Source organism: Bombus flavifrons, chromosome 10, assembly GCF_040668555.2.
Source record: "Bombus flavifrons isolate JBK064 chromosome 10, iyBomFlav1_principal, whole genome shotgun sequence".
In the NCBI taxonomy this organism is placed as follows: Eukaryota; Metazoa; Arthropoda; class Insecta; order Hymenoptera; family Apidae; genus Bombus; species Bombus flavifrons.
In genome coordinates, this window is record NC_138451.1 from 12,028,063 (window position 1) to 12,049,518 (window position 21,456).

Consider the following 21,456-nt stretch of genomic DNA (forward strand, 5'->3'; position numbering starts at 1 on the left):
GAGACGTGCACATTTTTTTAAACATAGTACAATACATATTCTAATATGCAAAATCAATCGATAAGCGATCACCGATATCGTGTATCGAAATATCTATATCTTACTTTCGCGTTACATAAAATCCGTGATCTTTGTCCATGCCTTCGATAGATGCAGTGGAAAAGGTACAAAAATAAGAATAGAATCGGATAGACTAGAAAATCGAACAAATATACACGTGGACATTTATGCTATCATAAAAGTCCGATAGTAATCGCTGTTTACTCTTTGTCTTTGTTTGTTTTAACCCTTTTGAGACTGCGTGTAATTCCTCTTTTAAAACTAAAGGCAATAATATAACAGTACAGATTACAATTACGGTCAAATTTGAAAAAACATAATATAATAATAATTTTTAAAATGAGATGCGTAGTTGCGTTCATGACAGAAATTTACGTTCCAACATGTTCCAATAAGTTTCAATGGCATCAGAAAAGTTAGAGCAACTCAACAATCTTCCTAAAAGTTATTTATAATTTGTAAACTTGAATAACTTTTGGTCAACTGACTACCATTAGTCAACCGTTCGTCTCGTAAGGGTTAAAAAAGTTGCTCGTCATTCTCATTTATTCACCATTCTACTCTACTGTACGATCTTCCAGTTCGTCGTTGCCTAAAAAATCAGTTCAACTAATTGTAACTTTCTACCTTGACTAATATTTAATTTCTCATGGATCAATGTGTTTCGATTTGGCTAGTCACAAAGCGCTTGCATTATCGTTTACGTTTACGAGAACGCAGATCAAAATGAATCTATTAGACAGACTTTCGACGATATAGTAATGGCTATACATTAAAAATCGGGTAGAACGCGTCGGTGAAAGCTGCCTAAACTCCTGGAAAGGATCAAACTATCGAACGTGCGTCGATTGGTGTTTAGAGAATTAATCTCGTGAAATTTGTCGACCACGACGACGAAGCTCAAAATGTATTCGACGATGATTCATCCTTCGTCTCGTGCTTTCACCTGTATAACAAGATTTTCAACACTGTTTGAACCTGCATTATCGACTGATAGTAATTATACGTACGAACGAGCTTTCGTTGATTTCATTGTCGAACAGAATACACAAATAAATTATAAATACATTTTGACAAAATAAATAAACTTCCCGCAGAAAATAGACTCGTCTAATCGCTCAAATTTTTGCAAGTTGCAACTTAAAGTTGTAAATTTGTGAAAAAGAATTCTATTACCTACAATTTTTGCAACTTATCAAATTACTAACGTTACTAGTCGGTAAATTATTTTGCCAGGACGTGCAGGTGTCTTTAATACTTGTCAACGAGGGTGAAGATATAGTTCGACGAAAATAGAATCGCCGAACGAATCGATGCGTAACGAAGGATGAATCCGATGCTATGCGGTCTCGTAGGAGGCATTGCACAAGTGCAGCTAATTATATACGACGCTAAAGATTTAGGATTACGTGTTTTGGTCCGTGGAGTATTATAAACATTAACGACATTAATTAATTAATTAATTTATCAACGCGTCCTATCATCTAAACGACTGCTTGTTCACTCACGGCAGATGACAACGCGTATGAAACAGCGATAGGTGTAGTCAACGATCATCCTTTTTTCATCGACTCGTCGCCAACCTCGGCAAAATTTTCCAACATGCATCTTTGTCTCTTTATTTTATATTCTTCGTCTTTTGTTTGTATCTTTCGGATAAGAAAAGGAGAAAAAAAAAAGAATTTCACCGAGTTTGGACTGAGCGATATTTTCGTCCCCCGACAAAATATAATTTCCAACTAGATGAATCGAATCGTTCGTTCCTTGATCGGCAAATTCGGCCTCTACGCAATATTCGTTGTGTCGATTACTCTTATGTGTCGAATACTCTTAAGTCGGCGCCATAATAATAAGAGAAGCTTATTTTCAATTGTTTTTACGATGCCCGTAGACACTTGTAACGTTAACACCTACGATCCTAATTATCGGTAATTGTAATAAATATAGCGATACGGTACAATTACATCGTTCGCATAGTGTCGCTATAAAGTGTCACGTATTACTGGAAAAAAAGCAGCTGTCTCCTCGAACTTTTATTAAACGAACGAACGCCGTTGTCAAACGCCGTACTCGCGTGTACATCGTGATACTTGGCTACGAACGGTCAATCGTAATGTAAAAGATGAAAATCAAAGTCGAGGACAAGGTGAGATGGCGGGTTTGCGATCGATATAATTATACAGAATTGATTTTTGATTATTCTAAACACGTAATACGTAATACGTTCTCCTCCTTTCTCTTTTTTTTTTTTTTCTTTCATTGTTTTCCGTGCAACTTTTCTACACGATTGAGCTTGGTGAAATCGTTAAATTTCTTCTTCCTCTTAATCCTTCGCTCGAAGAAAACTTTCTTTTAACGATCGGCTCGCGATTACCTGGAACACGCGAACGACCGCGTACTCGACTAAACTCTGTGAAAGCACGATAGGTGATGGAATACTTTGGTCTGCGGTTAATATTGCTGAAGAATCAAGTGGCACGTACGATTCGAAATCGGTTTGACGATTTTTCGTTCGATGTTTTCCCCGGCCACGTTTCTCTCGTATAATCTCACCGAAACTTCGTAATAAGAATAACGCTTACAAATAGCGGTAACGATATAGTAGCACGATAGTAGCGGTATTTAATAATAGTAATAGTTATTCTTTTAATGATAACAATAGTAATAGTAGTGTGGCAATAGTAATAATAATGACGTTGATGGCGATGGCGATGACAAGGATGACGACGATGATGGTGACAATTGATAATAATAAGAACAATAACAGTAATAATAGTAATTGTATATCTAAAGATGCGCAGATTACTCGAAGAAACATCGAATGTTAACTCTGGAATTATATTCTAAAAATTTCTTTCAGCCGCCTCGCTGTTTCTTCCACTGAAGTTCATTCTTTCAAAAAGTATCGAGCGGCGTACTTGACTTTTGTTACTTTTTCTACGTTCTTCCTAAATTGTATCTTTCGCGGGCAAAGCATCAGCGTCGCTCGAGCATCGAATATGGGCACTTCGTTAAATCTAAGCTAATCGCAAGCTTTACCCGTATTAAGTTAATTCCTCCCTGTGTGTGTTATCGTTTTGTCGTTAATACGATCATTATCTATCATCATCGATCAAGTTTTGTTCGTACATTCGAATTTCGTTTAGAACGAAGAGAAATTAAAAAGAAATTCGGAAGATTAATTTGTTCATGGAATTCAATGGGTCAATTTGAATCTCTTCTTTTCTATGTCAAACGAGTCGAAGGTCTCGTAACAAAAACTACCCCTATTCGTGTTTGTCTTTTTCCAAGAAAGCAAAATAGTACTCTTCAATGCGCGAGCTAAATATGTTATACATGTCTAATTAGAATAAAAACAGTATGACAAAAATAGATAAGTAAACATTAATGTTACCAAAAACACTTTTAGCAATTACAAAACCAACAAATCTGATACCAGTCGTCGTGAGTGGTTTGGTAGTCCTATTGTAACGTTAATTTCGCTTCGATATATCCCAATTTAATTAAACAAAATATTAATCACGTTACATAATCTCTACAAGTGTATCCTCGATCATATCACAGAGGAGTTATACTAAATTAAATCACGAAGTAATAACAATTTTTAAAGAACCGATTCGACGATAAAGCAAGACACGTATAGTTAATTTTACGATAATGATTCTACTTAATTTGTGGCCAGGATAACTTCTGGTTATTAGAATGCACTCGTTATTACCTGAAGGTTTCAAAAATTCGACAGGACTCGTTTTTGTTACGACCTCATCAATTCGCTTCGCTTTCCTTGAACTGCACTGATCGTACAGGTAGAATATAAATCGTAAAAGCTATTTATGCGAATGCTACCCTGAATGATTGAGAAAAGGATACATATCGTATTATAAGTATACGTATGTACCTACAGTGAAAAGCTTCGATGAAACGACGATTGATTAACTATATTTATGTGTGTATGTGTAGTGTGTGTGTGTGTATGTGTGTATATGGGTGTGTGCGTGTCTGTGTGTGTGTGTGTGCATGCACATGTTTGTATGTGTGTCTGTATATATATATATGTATATATATTTTTTTCTTTTTGTACAACGGAATTGTATGCTTCGCAGCCCTGCTCCCTCGATTGAAAGCGAACGTCTTTTTTTAAAGGTCTACGAATATAGAGCTAACTTGCGATCACGTTGATTTTTGCCACGGTATCGTAATCACGATAAAGTACAGAAAAAAGGTCGATATTTAAGTAAAAGGCGAATCACGAGTTAGCGATTTCATGGACGACACTTACATCGACCTTACCTATTTGTAGTGAGATTACAAGTAATAACATTCCTTAATTAAGTAAATTTGATTTCTTTTTTTTTTCCTTTTTAGCTAGTTTTCAGAAGCATTCTCGAATTAGCGACATCACTATATCCGATAGTAGAAGAAAGATTTTTAAAGAGTGTGTCCGCGTTTTCGTTCTATCTCTCGCTCTCTCTCTCTCTCTCTCTCCCTCTCTTTCTCTCCCTCCCTTTCATTCGCTTTTTTCTCGCTCTCGTACCCTATTTCTCTTCGTATGTACGCTCTTCGTCGACTATTCACCGGACCCAAGCTTGCTTTTCGCTTTTTCGATAAAGAGTGCTTTTAAGAATTATCACATGTGAGAAAAGATGAGGAAGAGGCGAATCCACCAATTTCTCTTGCTCTCCCCGTTTCTTCGCCCTTCGAAGCCAAAGAAAAGACAGCCTAAGACTTCGGCACGATCTTCGCTCGATCACGCGCCGATCGATACCGTTTCGTACGTCATATCGTTAGTAAGTACATTTTTTTCCACGGAATACCACCTACGTATAGACGTGATCATTTCTGGTTTCATGCATCGACATCGAAACACACTTTCTCGCGAATCCTTTTTCCGACGATGTTTCGCTTCTTCGAGCGGTGGAGAGATCGCCGAACACTTTCTTCGACCGTCGAGTTTATCCGACGAGTTCGTCCCTTCCGATTTCGATACACACTTTCCAGATGACCTACGCGTCACGTGTCTGCTCCCCTTTGGTTCTTTAGCTTCGACGCTTCTCTTCGACGATTGAAATTCGACTTGAGATAGAGCCACGCCGAGTGACGTGGCCTTCGATGATCAACGGTGGAATTCTTCTGGACTGTTGCCTCTGGTGTTGGTCTACGAGGTGCCTTTGTAGTGGATGAAGAAAAAGGTGAGGAACATGAAATAGGCGACCGGAAAAGTGATTCTTGCTATTACGTCGATCGTCTTTGCCACTCTTATCGGATGCGGTGGTTCCTTTTTTCTCAGCTGAAACAAAAGGATCGTTAACGATAGGTGTTTCCAGTGCACAAGAGGATCGTGAAACGAAAACACGCGGAATGGATCTGCTCGCGTATACAGAGTGTCTTGAAAACTTTCGAAGAATGTACCAAATTTTGTAATAAGTTCGTTCGCCTTCTGGTGTTACATCTTGACAAATATTAACCAGTCAGCTGTTGCGATCTCTTTGCAAAGTTTGTATCTAAAACGTGTCGCAAAAACGAAGAGACGACGAGTATACTCGTCAAGCACAGCGCATGCGTGGCTGTTATAATATAGAATTAAGTTGTAGTGAAATGATTATTTTACTTTTCGATTTTGCTACTGACAGCGCTCGTCGTATCACGAAATATTGCCATTTCTTCGTGACGAGTATACTCGTCAAGCACAGCGCATGCGTGGCTGTTATAATATAGAATTAACTTGTAGTGAAATGATTATTTTACTTTTCGATTTTGCTACTGACAGCGCTCGTCGTATCACGAAATATTGCCATTTCTTCGTGACGAGTATACTCGTCAAGCACAGCGCATGTGTGGCTGTTATAATATAGAATTAAGTTGTAGTGAAATGATTATTTTACTTTTCGATTTTGCTACTGACAGCGCTCGTCGTATCACGAAATATTGCCATTTCTTCGTGACGAGTATACTCGTCAACAACAGCTAACTGGTTAAAAGAGTTAGACTTTTCGACTGCAGTGGAGAGAGCGGAGAACAATAAAACATTACTGACCGCTATCGTTTATGGTTGCACCATTTAATGACAGCAATGGGGCAAAGTGAACATTACGAGTTTTCGATAAGAGGATTGTTTGTCAGAGACAAGTTATAAACAGCAAAGGTGTATAAAACATCTTAGAGGTAAAGTGGCTACAAAAGCTATTGGCACATTATTTTATAACAAAGCGTCTTTTTCATCATTTTTCTACGTTTCATTCTTAAAATATACAATCCTTGTAACCATGTTAAAGTGCTACCAAATGATATGAAATTTAATATACTTAGACCTAGTGTTAATTACTACGTAAACGCTATAATATAGATGCAACGGCGTAACGTTTCGCTGATGAAAACGTCTTATAATTTCCAAACTAACGATATTTGGCCTCACGTTTATTTTACGAGCCTTTTTGCTTATTTAACGAATACCACGTGCTCCTGGAGTTGAATATAACATATTGGCACACTCTGCATACTTAGAGGATAGGAAATATCGATTGTCGAAATCAGGAAATGGGGTATTTCGAAGTTACACAACGGTAGTACAGTTAATTAACATACCTCGGCTGTGCATCCATTGGTGGTCGTGTGCGTGCAAGGGTTGGGTCCACAATTGGTGCAGGTTACGATCTCGTTCGGTCCTGTCGTAGCTCCGGTCGGTGGACCGCCCTCTCGCTTCTTTTTACCCTGCGACAGGGTCTCCGTAGAAGAAACTTATATTCTCACGATCTTTCGTGTAAACAACGATCCATCCTTCGACCAATTTTTCTATTCCTCTCCTTTTTCCGTTATTCTATCTCCTTTTCTTTTTCTTTCGTTTCGTTTCGTTTCGCTTCGTTTGTCACAGCAAAGATGACCGATATGTCGACGACGATTACGACTCATTGTTTAAACAACGGGAAGAAGAGAAACCAGTTGCCGTCCAGAATATAATATAAATCAGATATAAATATAAGTCGATTTAACGGATGAACAAGCTCATTTTCATTGCGAGATCAACGCAAAAGAAATTAATTGCGAAATAATAAGAATTGGAGCAGAATCGCTATTTTAGTCGCATCGTCTTAGGGAAAATTTCGTTAGACGGCCAGCTTTGTTCAGCTTCTATCGATAATCGATCGTTCGAGACGACAAGCACGAGTAAGTTAAGCGTGACGAAGGCTTTGATCAAGATGAACAAGCTTGCACGTAAAGGCGTGAGAAATTTCGAAAGTCTCGCGCGGCACAGACACATCGGCCACCGTCGCTTCTCGTTCGAATCATCGCATCGATTACCAAACTGATACTACTCGCGCAACGAAACGTCCTTCTTATCGCAAAGCAATCCGATAATTGGAATGCGTGTTGAGATCAATCGAAAGAAAAGCTCGTACACGTTCCCCCTTGTACAAATAGAGCGGGAACGATGTTTGTTAGAAAATAAAAGCGAGAAAATTATCATACGTACAATAATAACACCTATGGACTGCGAGTCGAATCGGATTCGATCGAACTCTTTCTATATTAAGTGGGTTGTATTATAATAAATCGATACTTTTTCTTGCCAACTGTTTTCACTATAAAAAGCAAGCGAGTACCACCACCGAGGCACGCGAGAAATCGTCTCCATCGCAAAGTCACCGTTTCGAGCGAAAACGAACTCTCGACGTACGACTTTCCACACGTCTCGTGTTTTTGATCGAAAAGCGAATCGTTGTTTTCTCTTAACGGTACATCTTGTACGTATATGGATCAATACTTTCGTGCCTCTGCGTATAACTTACGAGTTACATGCCGTATAACATCTACGTATTACACTGTCGCACATCGGACTCGAACTTTTTCCACCTTTCTATATTATCTTTCTTATTAATTATTTTCTTTTTATTTCTTCTCTATTTTTTTTCTTTTTTTTTTTCTTTTGACAATAAAGTATCTCGATTCCGATGTGAACAACACTCTCTCTTGTAACAACTGTACATATCTAAATCGTTTCGACGATATCTTTTCTCGAGCACAGGTTCTCCGCACGATGAATCGTCAAAGAATTTAACCAAGAATTCCCTTCGCGACTTTCGCGCAGTTTAATGTCTCTCTCTTCGTTTGCTCTTTACTTTTCTTTCGTTAATTCGTTTCAGCTAATTCTTGTCATTAAACTGGGCGAACGCTACAGCGGATCTCTGTACCGGACAGTTGCGTTTGAGAAAGGTATTTTATGTCAAGCTTATGCTACATGTCAAGCTTCAATCGGGTTAAGTTCAATGGCAAAAAGCGATTGTTCACGTCACAATCATATTATTAATAATATATATATATTAGAAAAAAAATAATAATAATATACGGCTGATCATGGTTCAATGTCGATCACGGTTAAAAGGAAAGAAAGGTAATGTCGAATAAATAGCATAGAAATGGTTATGACTCGTCGTTTCGCGTTATTCTTTCATGTTTCTTTCTTTTTAATTACGCGTCATTCCGATCGTCGTGTCTTTACCACGTCGTTGATTCTGCCAGCGAATATATATATATACTTTCGGTATAATGAAAGGGTTTCGGGAAGAGAATGATGAGCCTATTGATAATAGCGGCTAACTATTATTTCATAGTCTGATCGGTCCCTTTCTTATCTTTGCTACGTGACATTTCGATGAGTTTCACTAAAAAGAAAAAAAAAAGGAAGATATTCAAGTGCGACTAAATTTGTTTCGTTCGTTGTCGTTGTTTCGTCGAGTTCTGATGAAAAGTTACGACCGTTGGTTCGTCAGATGGTAAATATGTTTGTTCGGTTGATGAATGATTTTGCAACGTCGAAGCGATCGAGAAAAATCGTACTTGTTTCCACGTTTTCTAGATTTCTTTTCTTTTTTCTTCTTCTTTTTCTTTTTTCTTTTTTTTTTTTTTTTAGCCTATTTCGTTGAGGTGCAGTCTCGACGAATAAATACGATCGAATCGTTTCTTGGAAAAGCACCGCTCGCAAATCAAAGGATACAAGCGTATCGTGAAAACTCTGTCGCTACTAATCTAAACTTTCTGCCAAATCAACTCTTTACTCAAGCAAAAGCTTCACGCAGGGAACGTTGAAACTCGTAACGCGTCTAACGTTCTCCGAGTTCTTTTTGGCCCTTCGATCTGCAAGCGATTCGGTGAATGTTCGACTCGAGTAATCGCTTTCACCGGATTACTTTCGCGCTCCGTTTCACCGAGCAAACGCGGCACGAGCGATCAAGCGACATCGAAACGTACAGAGGATGGAGCGGTATTACACGCGGGAAGCTTCGTTTCGAACAAGCGCAACGTTAGAAGAAGAAGCGTTAATTGCCCCGACAGTATGCAATATATATATATATATCGTGAATTAATCGATAGTTCGTCGAAACTCACGGAAGACGGAGGAGCTTTCAAGATCTTGTTACGCGGTGGTAACCGATACGCGCGATTTTCTCTAAAAAAACGGAACTCAAGAGTCGTAGTTTCGACAAGGCAACAAGGTATAGTGTGATCGAACAAAGTATCATAGGATGTTTCGTCGTGCGCATGCAAGTTACAATCTTATCCCATGCGATCATGCGTTTCATGCGTAATACGTACAGTTCAAGGTATCCCCGTCGTTGATTCAAAATGCGGATTCATGCACGACGCACTCTCGTTTGGATTTACAAAGGAACGAACATCTGCGAAAATTGCTACACGTCCGTAAGAAGCAAGTTCCGTCGAAACTTGCGGCGACGCTTGAGAAAATCCGGCGACTTTTGTAAATCCAACGAGACGTCGAATATCTCGTTCGAAGAGACATAGGAACTAGCGCGGATGGGTCTAGCACAGATTTCGCCAAGATCAAGCTATTATTTACTTCTACCTTTCGTTATACAGATTGCTCGCCAAATTCATCATCCCTTGTGATCATCGTCGATACATTTGGCCAAAGGTATCTGTGAATTTTGCGGCATTCTGTAAAGCTTCTATGCAGTTTCATCGTTCTATGCAATACACGCAAGTAGTTGATCGTGCACCGTTTCAACTGTACGGAACAACGGCTACGTTTACGCTAGGGACAGGAGGAGAAAATAGAGAGAACGACAGAGAGACGCAGGAGAAATTTTCTCGTACGTAGCGTTTGTGGATGGATGGTTGGATGGGAGAGAAGGACCTCAGTGTGTCCAAAGGACAATAGCGTGAGAAATAGAGTAAGAAAGAAGGGACAGAGGCAGAGAAATGGTACCAGCATAGGCGGTAAGAGTACAGTTACCAAAGTAGAGATTGGTGGAGGTGAAGAGAGGCGTTCGTCGACGAACATTGACATTTCCCATTAAAATATACAGCGTGGATTTCCCTCTATCTTGGATTTCTTAATACCTCGGTGATTTTTGTCGGTACGATGAACCGTATCAAAACAGAGTCGCTTATTTGGTTTAGAAAGACGAACATCGTGATCCGATCATTTCGAGTCATCTTTTCCGAGTTTCCCAAGATATCGACGTTTTTTTTTAGAAATGGGACTACGTATTGTTTATACATCGATCGACGCGTCCTTTTATTCCTTACGGAAATATATCAGCACGTTTGCGTATCTGAAAATAATTAGTTCGAAAGATGTGCGGTTTTTAATCTTGTTTACACTTATCGTAGGAAAACTAAAAAAAGACACGAAGAGGATTTATAGCATTCTTGCGTCTTTCAGACGGCAAGTCCAAGAAACGTACAGCTAAAATATCTTTCATGGTAGATACACGGAGAGTAAAAGAAGAAATGTATGCAACGATCGGTACAAAAATACGCAATCTCATTTTAAGGAAGATCAACGATCTCGAGAAGTAGAAAAGAACGACTTGGAGGATAAAAGCTGATGAATCGAAATATTTGTCGTTTCCAACCAACCGACTTTATCCCGACCCAATTTTTCGTACCGGTAAAACCATCCAACGTGTTGTACAATCCAAGACAGCGGAACGCTCTGTACACTAATTTATTCAATTTCCAAATTCCTATATATTATGTATATATAAATATATATACGTAAAGGTAAAATTTAAATTCATCGGAACACCTCTGCTTGTGAAAAGCTGTTCTATAAAATGCGTAGCGAAGGGAGGCTAGAGAAAGATAAAGGTTCCTCCCGTTCTCTCGAATCCATAGCAGGAGAGAACGAGTGCTCGTGTTACGGTGTGTAAGGTATACTCGAGAGTGTCAGGTAGGCGTGTACGTATATGTGGGTCTACGTGGTTCGTCAGGACGCGGTTAAGACCTTGCACGTGCACACCACTTTTTCCTTTGCGGATGGTGATATCACCAACGAAAGAACGAGAAACAGAGAGAAAGAGAAAATATGGAGAAAAAGAAAGGTTACACCGGCGTGGCACGGTTTTGCCCGTATTTCGAGGCAATACGAATTCGAAAGTCATCTGTTTCGGCGGACTCCGAAGACGAGGACCGGTGTCGAACCGTGTCGAATCGACGGCTAAGAAAGTAATCCGTAAGGGTGAAACGCGATAACGCGCGAAGTCGTGACCGCGCCCTAATGCTATGGGGGGTCTTACCAAGGGGCTGGCCAATATTATCCCTATCCTGCTGAGCACCGCTGGGAGCCGCTGTAACATCACAGACACCAAACAAAGAGACTTACTCACCAACATTTCCACCAACCAAATTCTTACTAATCGTGTGTGTGTAACAACGTGTTTGTCTTTCTCTTATCATCGCTTTTCTCTTTATTGTTCGTTCTTTGCTTTCTTTTCTTGTCTTTACTTTTTTTTTTTTTTTTTTTTTGTTTGTTCTGTCGTTTTTACGTTTTTACAGGACGGGGAAGGTATCGTTCGTATCTTTTCTTTTTCTCGGTTTTTCGCTTTTTTTCCTGCTCCTTTTTTGGTATCTCTCTCGTTCTAGTCGTATTTTTTTTTTTGTTCTTTCGTAGTTTCTTTCGTTATCGACACGCGATTATCACGCGACAAAGTTACTCGAGAAGCGTTACTCTTGGATTCTCCGACGTGAGACTTGCGACTTTTACGTTCTTACGATCGAATACCACCGTGTGATCATCGTCGTTCTTCGACGTCCAGTTCTAATCTAATCGATCTATTTTTATTATCTGTCTCCTCGACAGTTTGTTTTATAGCGTTAAAACCTCTACCGCGACTCGACTCTCGTCAACTGAATTCTCGTTAGCGCGTTACCTCCTTTCTGTGTTTCTCGTAACCGACCGTCTTTTCGGAAAGTTAAAACGACTCAAGATGCACGAGGCTGATCTAAAGACGCCCGTCGTCGATTACTATCGTCGCGTTAGCTTCGTTTCTTCGCATCTAGTCCATTTACGATCACGAATCGTCGATCGATTGTATCGTACATGCAAGAAACACAAACACAATACGATCTGCCACAGCGGAGTAACAACCCTGGTCATTGAATTTCTCGCGATCCCGACAGAACCGTAAAAACGAAAAGAGGAGGTAATTGGCTGTACGATCGTTGCGACACGGCGATAACTCGTGCGTGTGTATGCGTTACGAACGTATGAATTCGTTTTCGAATTTTTATCGGATCGAATCTTCGTTAAATGGAATCGAGAATCGAATTGGAACGAAATTGATTGCTCTGTACAAAGTTCCGCTAAAGTGCATAACGTCTGTACATAATATACAGTTACATATATTTGAATATATTCGATGATATAGAAAATATTCCTCGTTTTATGTCTGCATTCCGAGTGTACGATTATTCGTAACTCTCATTGTACGTATAAAGTGACTGACGAGTATATTTCAACATCTGTCATTGGAAACTTTTACGAATATATTACGAGTGTTATACGAAACTCTGTGAAATTTCATTAGCACTGTAACGAGACACGATTGTCATAATTACATCGGCCAAATTCGAAACTAAACTTCGAAACGTTGCATAGATTACGTACACTTGTTTAGCGAGACATTAGTATACAGCACGAGCAGTGGTTTCAAACGTATGTACGCTTTGAATAACTTACAAAGTATCTGGACATTTGCTTCTCTTCGACGAGGATATGCAGCTGAATAACTAGAAAAGAAAATTTCTAATTGCTCTTGCTTTTATCATAGAGTAGTGTATGCACGTTACGATTATGTTACGACATGATGAATAATCGTCTCGTTACAGTACCAACGAAAGTTCAAAATATTCGATATAACATAAATGACCTGTTCTCCTCGATCGAACCATCTTACGTAGCGTTTCTTCGTTTTTCAAGATAGATTGGAATATTTAAAGTTCCTCGTTTCCTTTAGCTTCAAAATAAAGTTATATCGTACGATATCGTACGTAGAGTTTTATCGTTCGATAAGAAACAACGATGAAATATTTGAAATCGAAGAAAGACAAAGATGATGGAAAACGAAGAAGAGGAGGACAAGAAAGCTTCGATCCTCTTCAGTTTCAAAATGGTAGATAAGACGTTTTAATTAAAGAGGGCAGGATTATGATATATTCATGAAAAGTTTCATAGAAGTAGATGTTGCAGGATGTTCGATAGTTTCGTTAGTCACGATATCTCGCGATCGTAACACGCAGACACGCTGGAGAGAAATTTTCCATAAAATGATCGAGTATCGGAGACGATGGTGCGCGGCTATACCCGGGAAAGAAAAAACCGTATCGCTGTTCAGGTTAAAGATTGTAAGAATAAAGATTAGAAAATAGAGAAGATTATATAGAGAACAAGAGGGGGGCCAAAGAGTGTGAAATTGTTGGAGACATGCAAATACTGCAGCCTCGATCGAACCCGACGAGAGTACGAAAAGTTCTTGAAAAATCTTACACGAGACCGTCATCCTTCTTTTAAATTTCACGCTACATACCATCAACGCACTATTTACTGTTTCATACTCGCGATTCAAGTTTTAATTTGAGCAAACGAACCGCGCATTTTTATGCATTCAAGGATAATGGAAAAGCGTTGAAAACGCGCGTAATACGTTCAAGTATATGAAATATAGAAAGTTTGACACCTGTTACGATACGTAGTGGGCGAAAGCGAATTTCCGTTTCTATTCTTTTATTCGTTTCGTAGCTAAAAAATTGAATTTGCATAAATATCCGCGGTCTACCAATAAAATAGAATTTCCAGAAATTATATTTCGCTGTTTACTCGTGCGCCGATTTCTCAAGAAGATTTCCTACTTTTCACCGTGTGTTATAACGCACGAATCTCGTCGATCGTATTGCGAAATTGGGAAGGAAATAAGGTGTAAGTCCTTTTGGGAGAAAGAGACAATCGAAAGAAACTATATATAGACATAGGCGTAGAGTTTCGAGAGATGCAGCGATTATTGAGTAACAAACCATACCGTGTCTGTGCAATGTTCACGCCAACGAGATCACATGTGCGAGATCAACGCGATGCGAACGCGATAAAAAAAAAAAAAAGAGAACGTTGTTTATCTTAGCGATTACTCGATATAACGCGCGATATCCTCAAAGCACGATTCCATTTCTGCAAAATCGAAGCGATTTAACGGTCGATGCCCATTCAGGAGATAGAGAAAGATCGTGCTTCGATGAATTTTTATTGCGTTCACATCAAATTACGCTTTCGTTCTTTACCTGTTTTTTTTCTTCCTTTCTATACTCGTACACCTCGCGTGTCTCGCGACAAAATTGGCGACCGTCCGCGACGTTCTTCTTTAGACAGTTAGGATTTCTCGACGCATTCCACGATTTTCCAGAGACGATGTAGAAATGCATTGGCAAAGATCACGAGAGAAGCGAGCTAATCTTCTCGAACGTATGGCTACGAATCTGTTGCATTGTCGCGCAAAATTCCTCCTGTATTTATACATATATTATGCACATTGTGCGGGAGAAATTTATGCTACGACCCGGTAGATAGCTGCATTATGTATATACTGTTTTAGAACGATATTCTTTTAGGTATTCTTCGAGATGTTTTCCCAGACAGATTTTTAAACCTTTTATACCGATTTGTTGCACGCATATTTATTAATATTCGAGGGATATTCACCATCTTTTTAATTATATTTATAATAATTGTATCAAAGCTCCTCTAAAACAGAATGTTTTCTACCGGCTGACACGACGCTGGCCATTCTCTACTTATTCGAGGAAATTTTACATAATGGCACGTAAATGGCGTAATTTTCATTACTTTCGCTTAAAAAGGAGAAAGAACGGTGAATATTCCGCAAAAGTTAATGAATATACGCGAGAAAAAAAGCGATACAAAGAGGCTCGTAATTTCTCCGGGGAAAGATCCCGAAAATTCGTGAAAAATATCGTTCTAAAGCGGTATAACCCGTTAATTACGCTAAGTGGCTTCCGTTTAATTATTTTCACCGACGAAACGCGACGAACGATCTGCTCGCCCCTCTCGTTACGCGTGAAAACGAGAAAGTTGAATTTCGCGTGGAACGAAAAAGGTGCGGTCCGATCATCGACGAAGAACAAACTCGGTGTTAATCGAGTCGTCGAATGGAAGATGCACTGTGGTCGACTATTGCGAGTGTGTGTATCGTCGTCGTCTGCCGAGATAAAAGAAAAGTCTATGGTACTGGTGATTACTGCGCGAGAACGTAAATAGCGAAGGATTTCGACTGTTCGGTGTCAATCGCGCGATCAATTCCCTCGAATGGAACTGGACGCGCGCTTCCTTTACCCCTGGCATCCATCGAAGATGCTTTCTCTCGTCCAAGTGTCGTCGAGGAGAATATCTAACTCTTGTTCCACTTCGAATCATACGTAGGATAAAAAAATTCCGCGATTCCAGCCACAAGAGTATGAGATTCGTCGATTTGTTTCTCGTTTATTCTCGCTGGCGATCACTTGGATTGGTTGACGAGTCAAATCGAACTTTCATCGGTTTACGAGAGAAAAGGTTCGCGATACTCGAGGGCTCGCGTTACGTAGCGGTGAAGGGAACGTAATAATAAAAACGTAATGATCCTAGAAACTGAAAACTCGAAAGGGATTAGCGTGGAATCGATTGAAACGGAATTACGAAGTAATAAAGAAGCGTGGGTTCGTCAAAAAGACGGAGACAGAGACAGAGAATAAATATTATACTACTTCTGGTAATACGTTCTCCATCAAACGTAACAGCGCCAAATCGACTACGAATATCAAAGTAATGCGAAATGTAAAACGTCATCGTACGAGTAGAAAATTTATGGGAAAGTTAAGTACATCCGACGCGAAAGTATCGGTTTGCGATATAGATTCGTCCTGTTTGTATATTTCAATTTTATCACGACGTATGTAATATAACGTGTAAGAACAGGACGAATTTATGTTACAATCCGATACTTTGCTTCCCAAAATAACGTTTCATCCGTTCGTTGTCTCTTATCGAATGACAAACAAAATTCGTCGATCGCTTTTTTATTTTCGATATTCATACGTATCTTCTCGCGTATTCGTATCGTAACATTTCGCATCTCGGAAACCTTAATATCTTTAGTCGGCACGCTGTTATCGCGTTTCCGTGGAAAACCTACCGCCAGACGTAGCAAGTAAGGACGAAGGCGCGATAAGAAACGAAAAAGAAACGGACGAGATCGGATGCGACAAAACCAGACGCGGGAAACAAGAAACGACGAAAACCAAGAGAAGAAGGTACAAGAACGGACTGAATCAAACGAAAGAGAGAAACGACACGGACGAAAGTAAACAGCGGACACAGTGGCGAATGATTGGAAGATCGTAAACCATAGGTGGTGACAAAACGGCAAATGTCAGGAGTAAAACGCATAGACAGAATAACGTAACAGAATCGGAGCAAGCGAATCTTAAGACTCGAGGGCATGAAGCGTCGCTCGTAGGTTTCGGTTAAATCATAGTAAACAATAAGAACACGGATAATAGAGATAGCCAGAAGGAAAGACGAGAAACAAAAAAGAAAAGGGACAAGAAGAGAAACAATAAAGACAGTGGGTCGAAAACGTACGAAACGTATAAGTGTGGGAAATAGAAATATGCAACGTGGTGTCGGCGTGGTATCGACATCGCGCGCACGTCGCTGAGCAAAAGTACCTGGGTGACGGGATTCTCTCCAGGACGATAGACGACATTGTGCATCGGCCGTTTACGGCCGACGTAATTCACGCAGACGAACTCGAGCAAGCTGGCGTAGATGAAGCACATACAAACGCCATCCCACACGTTCATGGCAGTTAAGTTCGACACGACGGGCAGCGTCGAGCGGAAACCGTTCGACGTCGTGAAGAAGTTGAGCATCGTCGTCACACCTGCGAACAGTTCGTTCCGGCTTTTTGTTTTTTTCTTTCTTCCTCCGTCTCTTTCTTAACGACATCGGCTGCTCCGCCTTACTTCTGCGCAATACCAACTTTTAAGATTAGTTTCTTTCTCTCTTGAGACCTAATTAAAGAAAGTACTTCCCTCCGATTCGCTTCTTAAAAGTCGAACAAACGGATAGAGTACTTAGTCGTAGGGACGAATTCTCTTTCTCTTTCATTTCGCAAGACAGCTGTAGAAGCCATTGGAGATTTAACGCGTTGACTGCCACGCAAATTTGATTAGAAATAGATATTTTAACAACAACAGCAAGAACGTGCGACGATGATCGTACACCTAAAGGCAACGAGCAAGATTCGCACAGACGTACGCTTTGTCCGTCTTCGTTTGCGAGATGCAACGAATCTTCTGTTCCGATTTCGCGTCGTCCAGTCACCTTTGCAGAAGACGTTGAAAACGTTGCGTTTGCGTTTACCACGTTTACAAATCTTGCGTTTGCGTTGCGTTTACAAATCTGTGGACGCGTTTCCCCAATTTCTTGAAAACTTTGCTCTATCCTGGACTGTAATATTTCAACAATTTCGATAGGTGCTGCGTACGCGATAGATTCGTTGTATCTCAAAAACGAAGAAGACGGATGAAACGTACGTTTGTACGAAAACCTTTTCCATTGTTCTAGTGCAGAAGTGTACAATCAGCTGCCGAAGTGAGTCCCACGTGTTCTGGTACACCCTGTATATTCGGATGTCGGATAAATCTTAAACCTTTCCTAGGCGCGAGAAACAAACTTCATCCCAATAATTTGTAATGACACAATTAAAGCAAATATCCATTCTATCTAATAATTTTCTGCCATTTATCGGGTGATGCTGTTGTTCCATCCATTCGTTTCTGAGCAAGAAAAAAATGCTATCTCAGAAAGGGCTTCGAGACTTATCCGACAACTCAACGTTTTATCCTGGAAGCTGCAATACGTTAAAATACACTTCACCATAACGATTAATTTCTCTAGCAATATTACACTGTATCTGCGCACTTTCCTCTGACAATGTTATCCAAATCATTCACATTATGGGCACGATTTTTCTAGTCCTTGAAACGTATCTTATCTTAATCGCGATGCGGGTCATCGACGACCACCGTGGTAGTCAACGTGTTAAAAGACATAGTCGAGCTTACCGATCATTACTCGCGCTGGCACCGCATTCCATTCAAGCCAGAAGGTTATGAAGGAGCTGGTCACCAAAATGATACCCGGGATGAAGACTGTTGTGAAGTAGAAGGCACGATCTCGCGTAAAAATCAGATCCACCTTCAGGCAGCTGTAGTTACCTATTGTGCGTTACATTCACATTACGATTCTATCATTGCGCTGACGCGAACAGCGAGCAATTAGTTCGATGGCGCTAAACAAGCGATTAGAATGTGAGATTATCCTTTTAAACGATATGGTTACAGATAAGTTTAATGGAGAATCAAAGCAGATTCTGCTTTTTAAAGTATCGAATTATTCTCCTACATTCTTTAACTTCGTCGTGACATTATCATCTCGTCTCGTCTTGTTTCAGTTTTTCTCTTTGCTTGGCAAAACACCGTCGAATTTCGCACTAACAGTGAGACGACCGTAATCGACGCTCCAAAAAAATGTTCGCTTTCTCGACGAGTTTCCTTGGCTTACTTTGAATCGGTAAATAGTTCTGTTTGCGCAATGCCGCAGGTAGGCTGATATCGGCATTTGTGGATCTCCCTCGGAGAACTCAGCTTTGTGACAAGGGGGACATAAACGAGAGAGAGAAAAAAAAAAAGAGAAAAAATAGAGTAGGAACAAGAGGTCACTGTCGTGTCGCCAATCTTTCGCAACGAAGCTCCACATTCGCGAAAGCGTTTCAAGCCGAGCTAGATCCTAACGCGTGAACAGGATGAAAGTTCAAGGGAACAGGTGAACGTGAATCGAGGGACAACATCCAAGTCACAAATAATAATTTATATCGAAATCAACGCAACTGACTGAAAGACCGAACGTACCAGGAGAATTGTTTCAATTATTTCGCATAACCAATCGTTGACCATCGACAAAAAGAACCAGGAAATGGTGATGTGCGTAGCGAAAAATTGATCTCGTCGATCGAAATTCAACGGTCCAACGTTGCTGTACGATCTCTTTTCGTGGTATGAATAAAAAAAAAGAGGAAAAAAAAAGATGACGAAGAATGGAGCAACTATAATGAAGCAGAAGCGAAGCATAGGCTAAACGATTGAAACAAATACGGTTCGAATCACGTCCAGCATGTAATACTCGTATTTGGAACTAACGTGTAGGTTGAACGCTAACACGACTTACATACGGTTCAAATACTAATCTTTCGTAACGTTCTAAAGCACGATCTTCTGTCAAGCGATTAACAATCAAGCGTGACATATCCCTATTAGAAATACTAGAAATATCTCGATGTTAGAATTTTTAATCACTTGACAAAGTCGCAGGCGATAAGACGGTCCGTTTCGACCCTTTGTACTCGTACAGCTATCTGTTGCCAGGGAAATCTGTGTAGGAAGAGTGTTTGAAAATTCCTTGTTTATATCAACGTTTAATTGCATATACGTTCTCGCGATTTCATTTTGGAAAAGATACAGTGGCTCGCGAAAGTACCTATTTGAACGCTTAGTATAGGATACTTTTACGCGTGTATATTTGATGTGCTATATAAAACGTTTTGAAATTTTATTGCCACCATAATGGGATACGACTGTAATGTTTAGGTATATTGGAAAATTTAATGTCAACGTGAATATGTACGTAGAACGTGTAAGATGTTTATTGCGGACATGTGTTTAGTAAAAGATTATTATGTAACACGAGTAGCGAAAAAATTAATATGTGAATATCGGATTACATATATAAATATTGTGCCATAATAACGTAATTGACTTTGAAAATATTTTTACGGTTTCTGTGTTTCCAGGCTTATTAACTGGCCATCTTCTTATCTCCAACTTGCAAGAAAACAAGATTCGCATCGATGCTTTTCATTTAATCATTTTCACATTTGCTTGAAACTCGATCAATGTTAATAATCAATCGAGTTTCATTCTACTAATGAACTTTCAAATGTTTCCTATCGCATGACGCATCCATGTATCATTTCTGTAAGTGTTGGAGCACTTTCGTGAGCTACTGTACGTACATGGCTCAGGTTGAACGCGAATCGATGGTTTTCGCGTGTTCGTCATAAAATAACGCAAAACGAGTACAAAAAGTTAAAGCTACCGTGACATGACGTTCATAATACGTAACACATCGGATCTATTACTTGGGACAATGTTTCCCAAATTCCTCTATCGTGGACAGTTCTTTCTTTTTTCCTATATTAATTTAAGCGAACAAGCAAAAAAGAAAAAACACCACAATTTCCTTCCCCGTCCAAGGAAGAGGACGATTTGGGAAGCAGCAACTCTGAGTGTCTAGGCCTGTCTCATGAGTTGGTAAGCTTGGTCCTGTCTCTCTCTCTCTCTCTCCCTTTCATAGCTTATCTAAATCTCTTTCGCGCGGTCTTCTTTTTTCTTGTGAATATCATCTCTTTTTTTTTTTTATTTTTTTTATAAGAAATACCGTTCATATCGAAGGGGAGGATTTTACCTTGCTCCTCAAATCTGCGCTGGCACAGCGAACACTTTGCGTCCCCAAATTCATCGAACTCGTCCTCGTAGTCGACCACGATCTGTCCCTCAGCTGCAACAGAACAGCCCACGATCTTCCTTCCTCTCTTCTTTCTATCTTTTATTTTATTTATTTTTTTTTTTTACTTTTCCTTCTCTTGTTTTCTATTTGCATCTCATTGTCTTTATCTTTTCTTTGTTTGCTTTTTTTTTCATATCGCCGTCGAGGGGACGGATAAATCTTGATCTCGAGAGAGGCTCGATCGATATGGCTCTCATGGAAAAAAAAGAAGAAAAAAAAAACTCCGGCGTTTCTTGGAAAAGAATTTCGTGTCAGGAGCTCCAGGAGGGTATCGAAATGTCAAGGATAAGTGGAACGGTATTCGTACCGCATGAATTGAAACGCGAGCTGAGAATATACTTGCTACACTAAGACGCGTACCCTCTTGACACTGATCAGCGAGGAAGGTTGAAATACCAATAAATGCAATTAACAAGTTGGTAAAT

The 21,456-nt window shown here is 39.8% G+C and overlaps 1 protein-coding gene across 16 annotated transcripts in view; it reads right to left on the bottom strand.

The window, feature by feature from the left end:
• Nucleotides 1–899: 899 nt before the first annotated feature.
• pHCl-1 (pH-sensitive chloride channel 1) overlaps nt 900–21,456 on the bottom strand; it is a 91,557-nt gene continuing 71,000 nt past the window's right edge. For 3 of the 16 annotated variants that reach the window (XM_069121969.1, XM_069121967.1, XM_069121975.1), the window contains 6 exons: nt 20,930–21,022; nt 18,472–18,624; nt 17,071–17,285; nt 11,595–11,645; nt 6,643–6,768; nt 900–5,347 (listed from right to left, as the gene is read on the bottom strand). In XM_069121969.1, coding sequence (XP_068978070.1) covers nt 5,216–5,347; nt 6,643–6,768; nt 11,595–11,645; nt 17,071–17,285; nt 18,472–18,624; nt 20,930–21,022 — 770 coding nt within the window. In that variant the 3' untranslated portion in view covers nt 900–5,215. The remainder of the gene's footprint in view (nt 5,348–6,642; nt 6,769–11,594; nt 11,646–17,070; nt 17,286–18,471; nt 18,625–20,929; nt 21,023–21,456) is intronic. The other 13 variants (XM_069121982.1, XM_069121973.1, XM_069121978.1 and 10 more) reach the window with 7 other exon arrangements.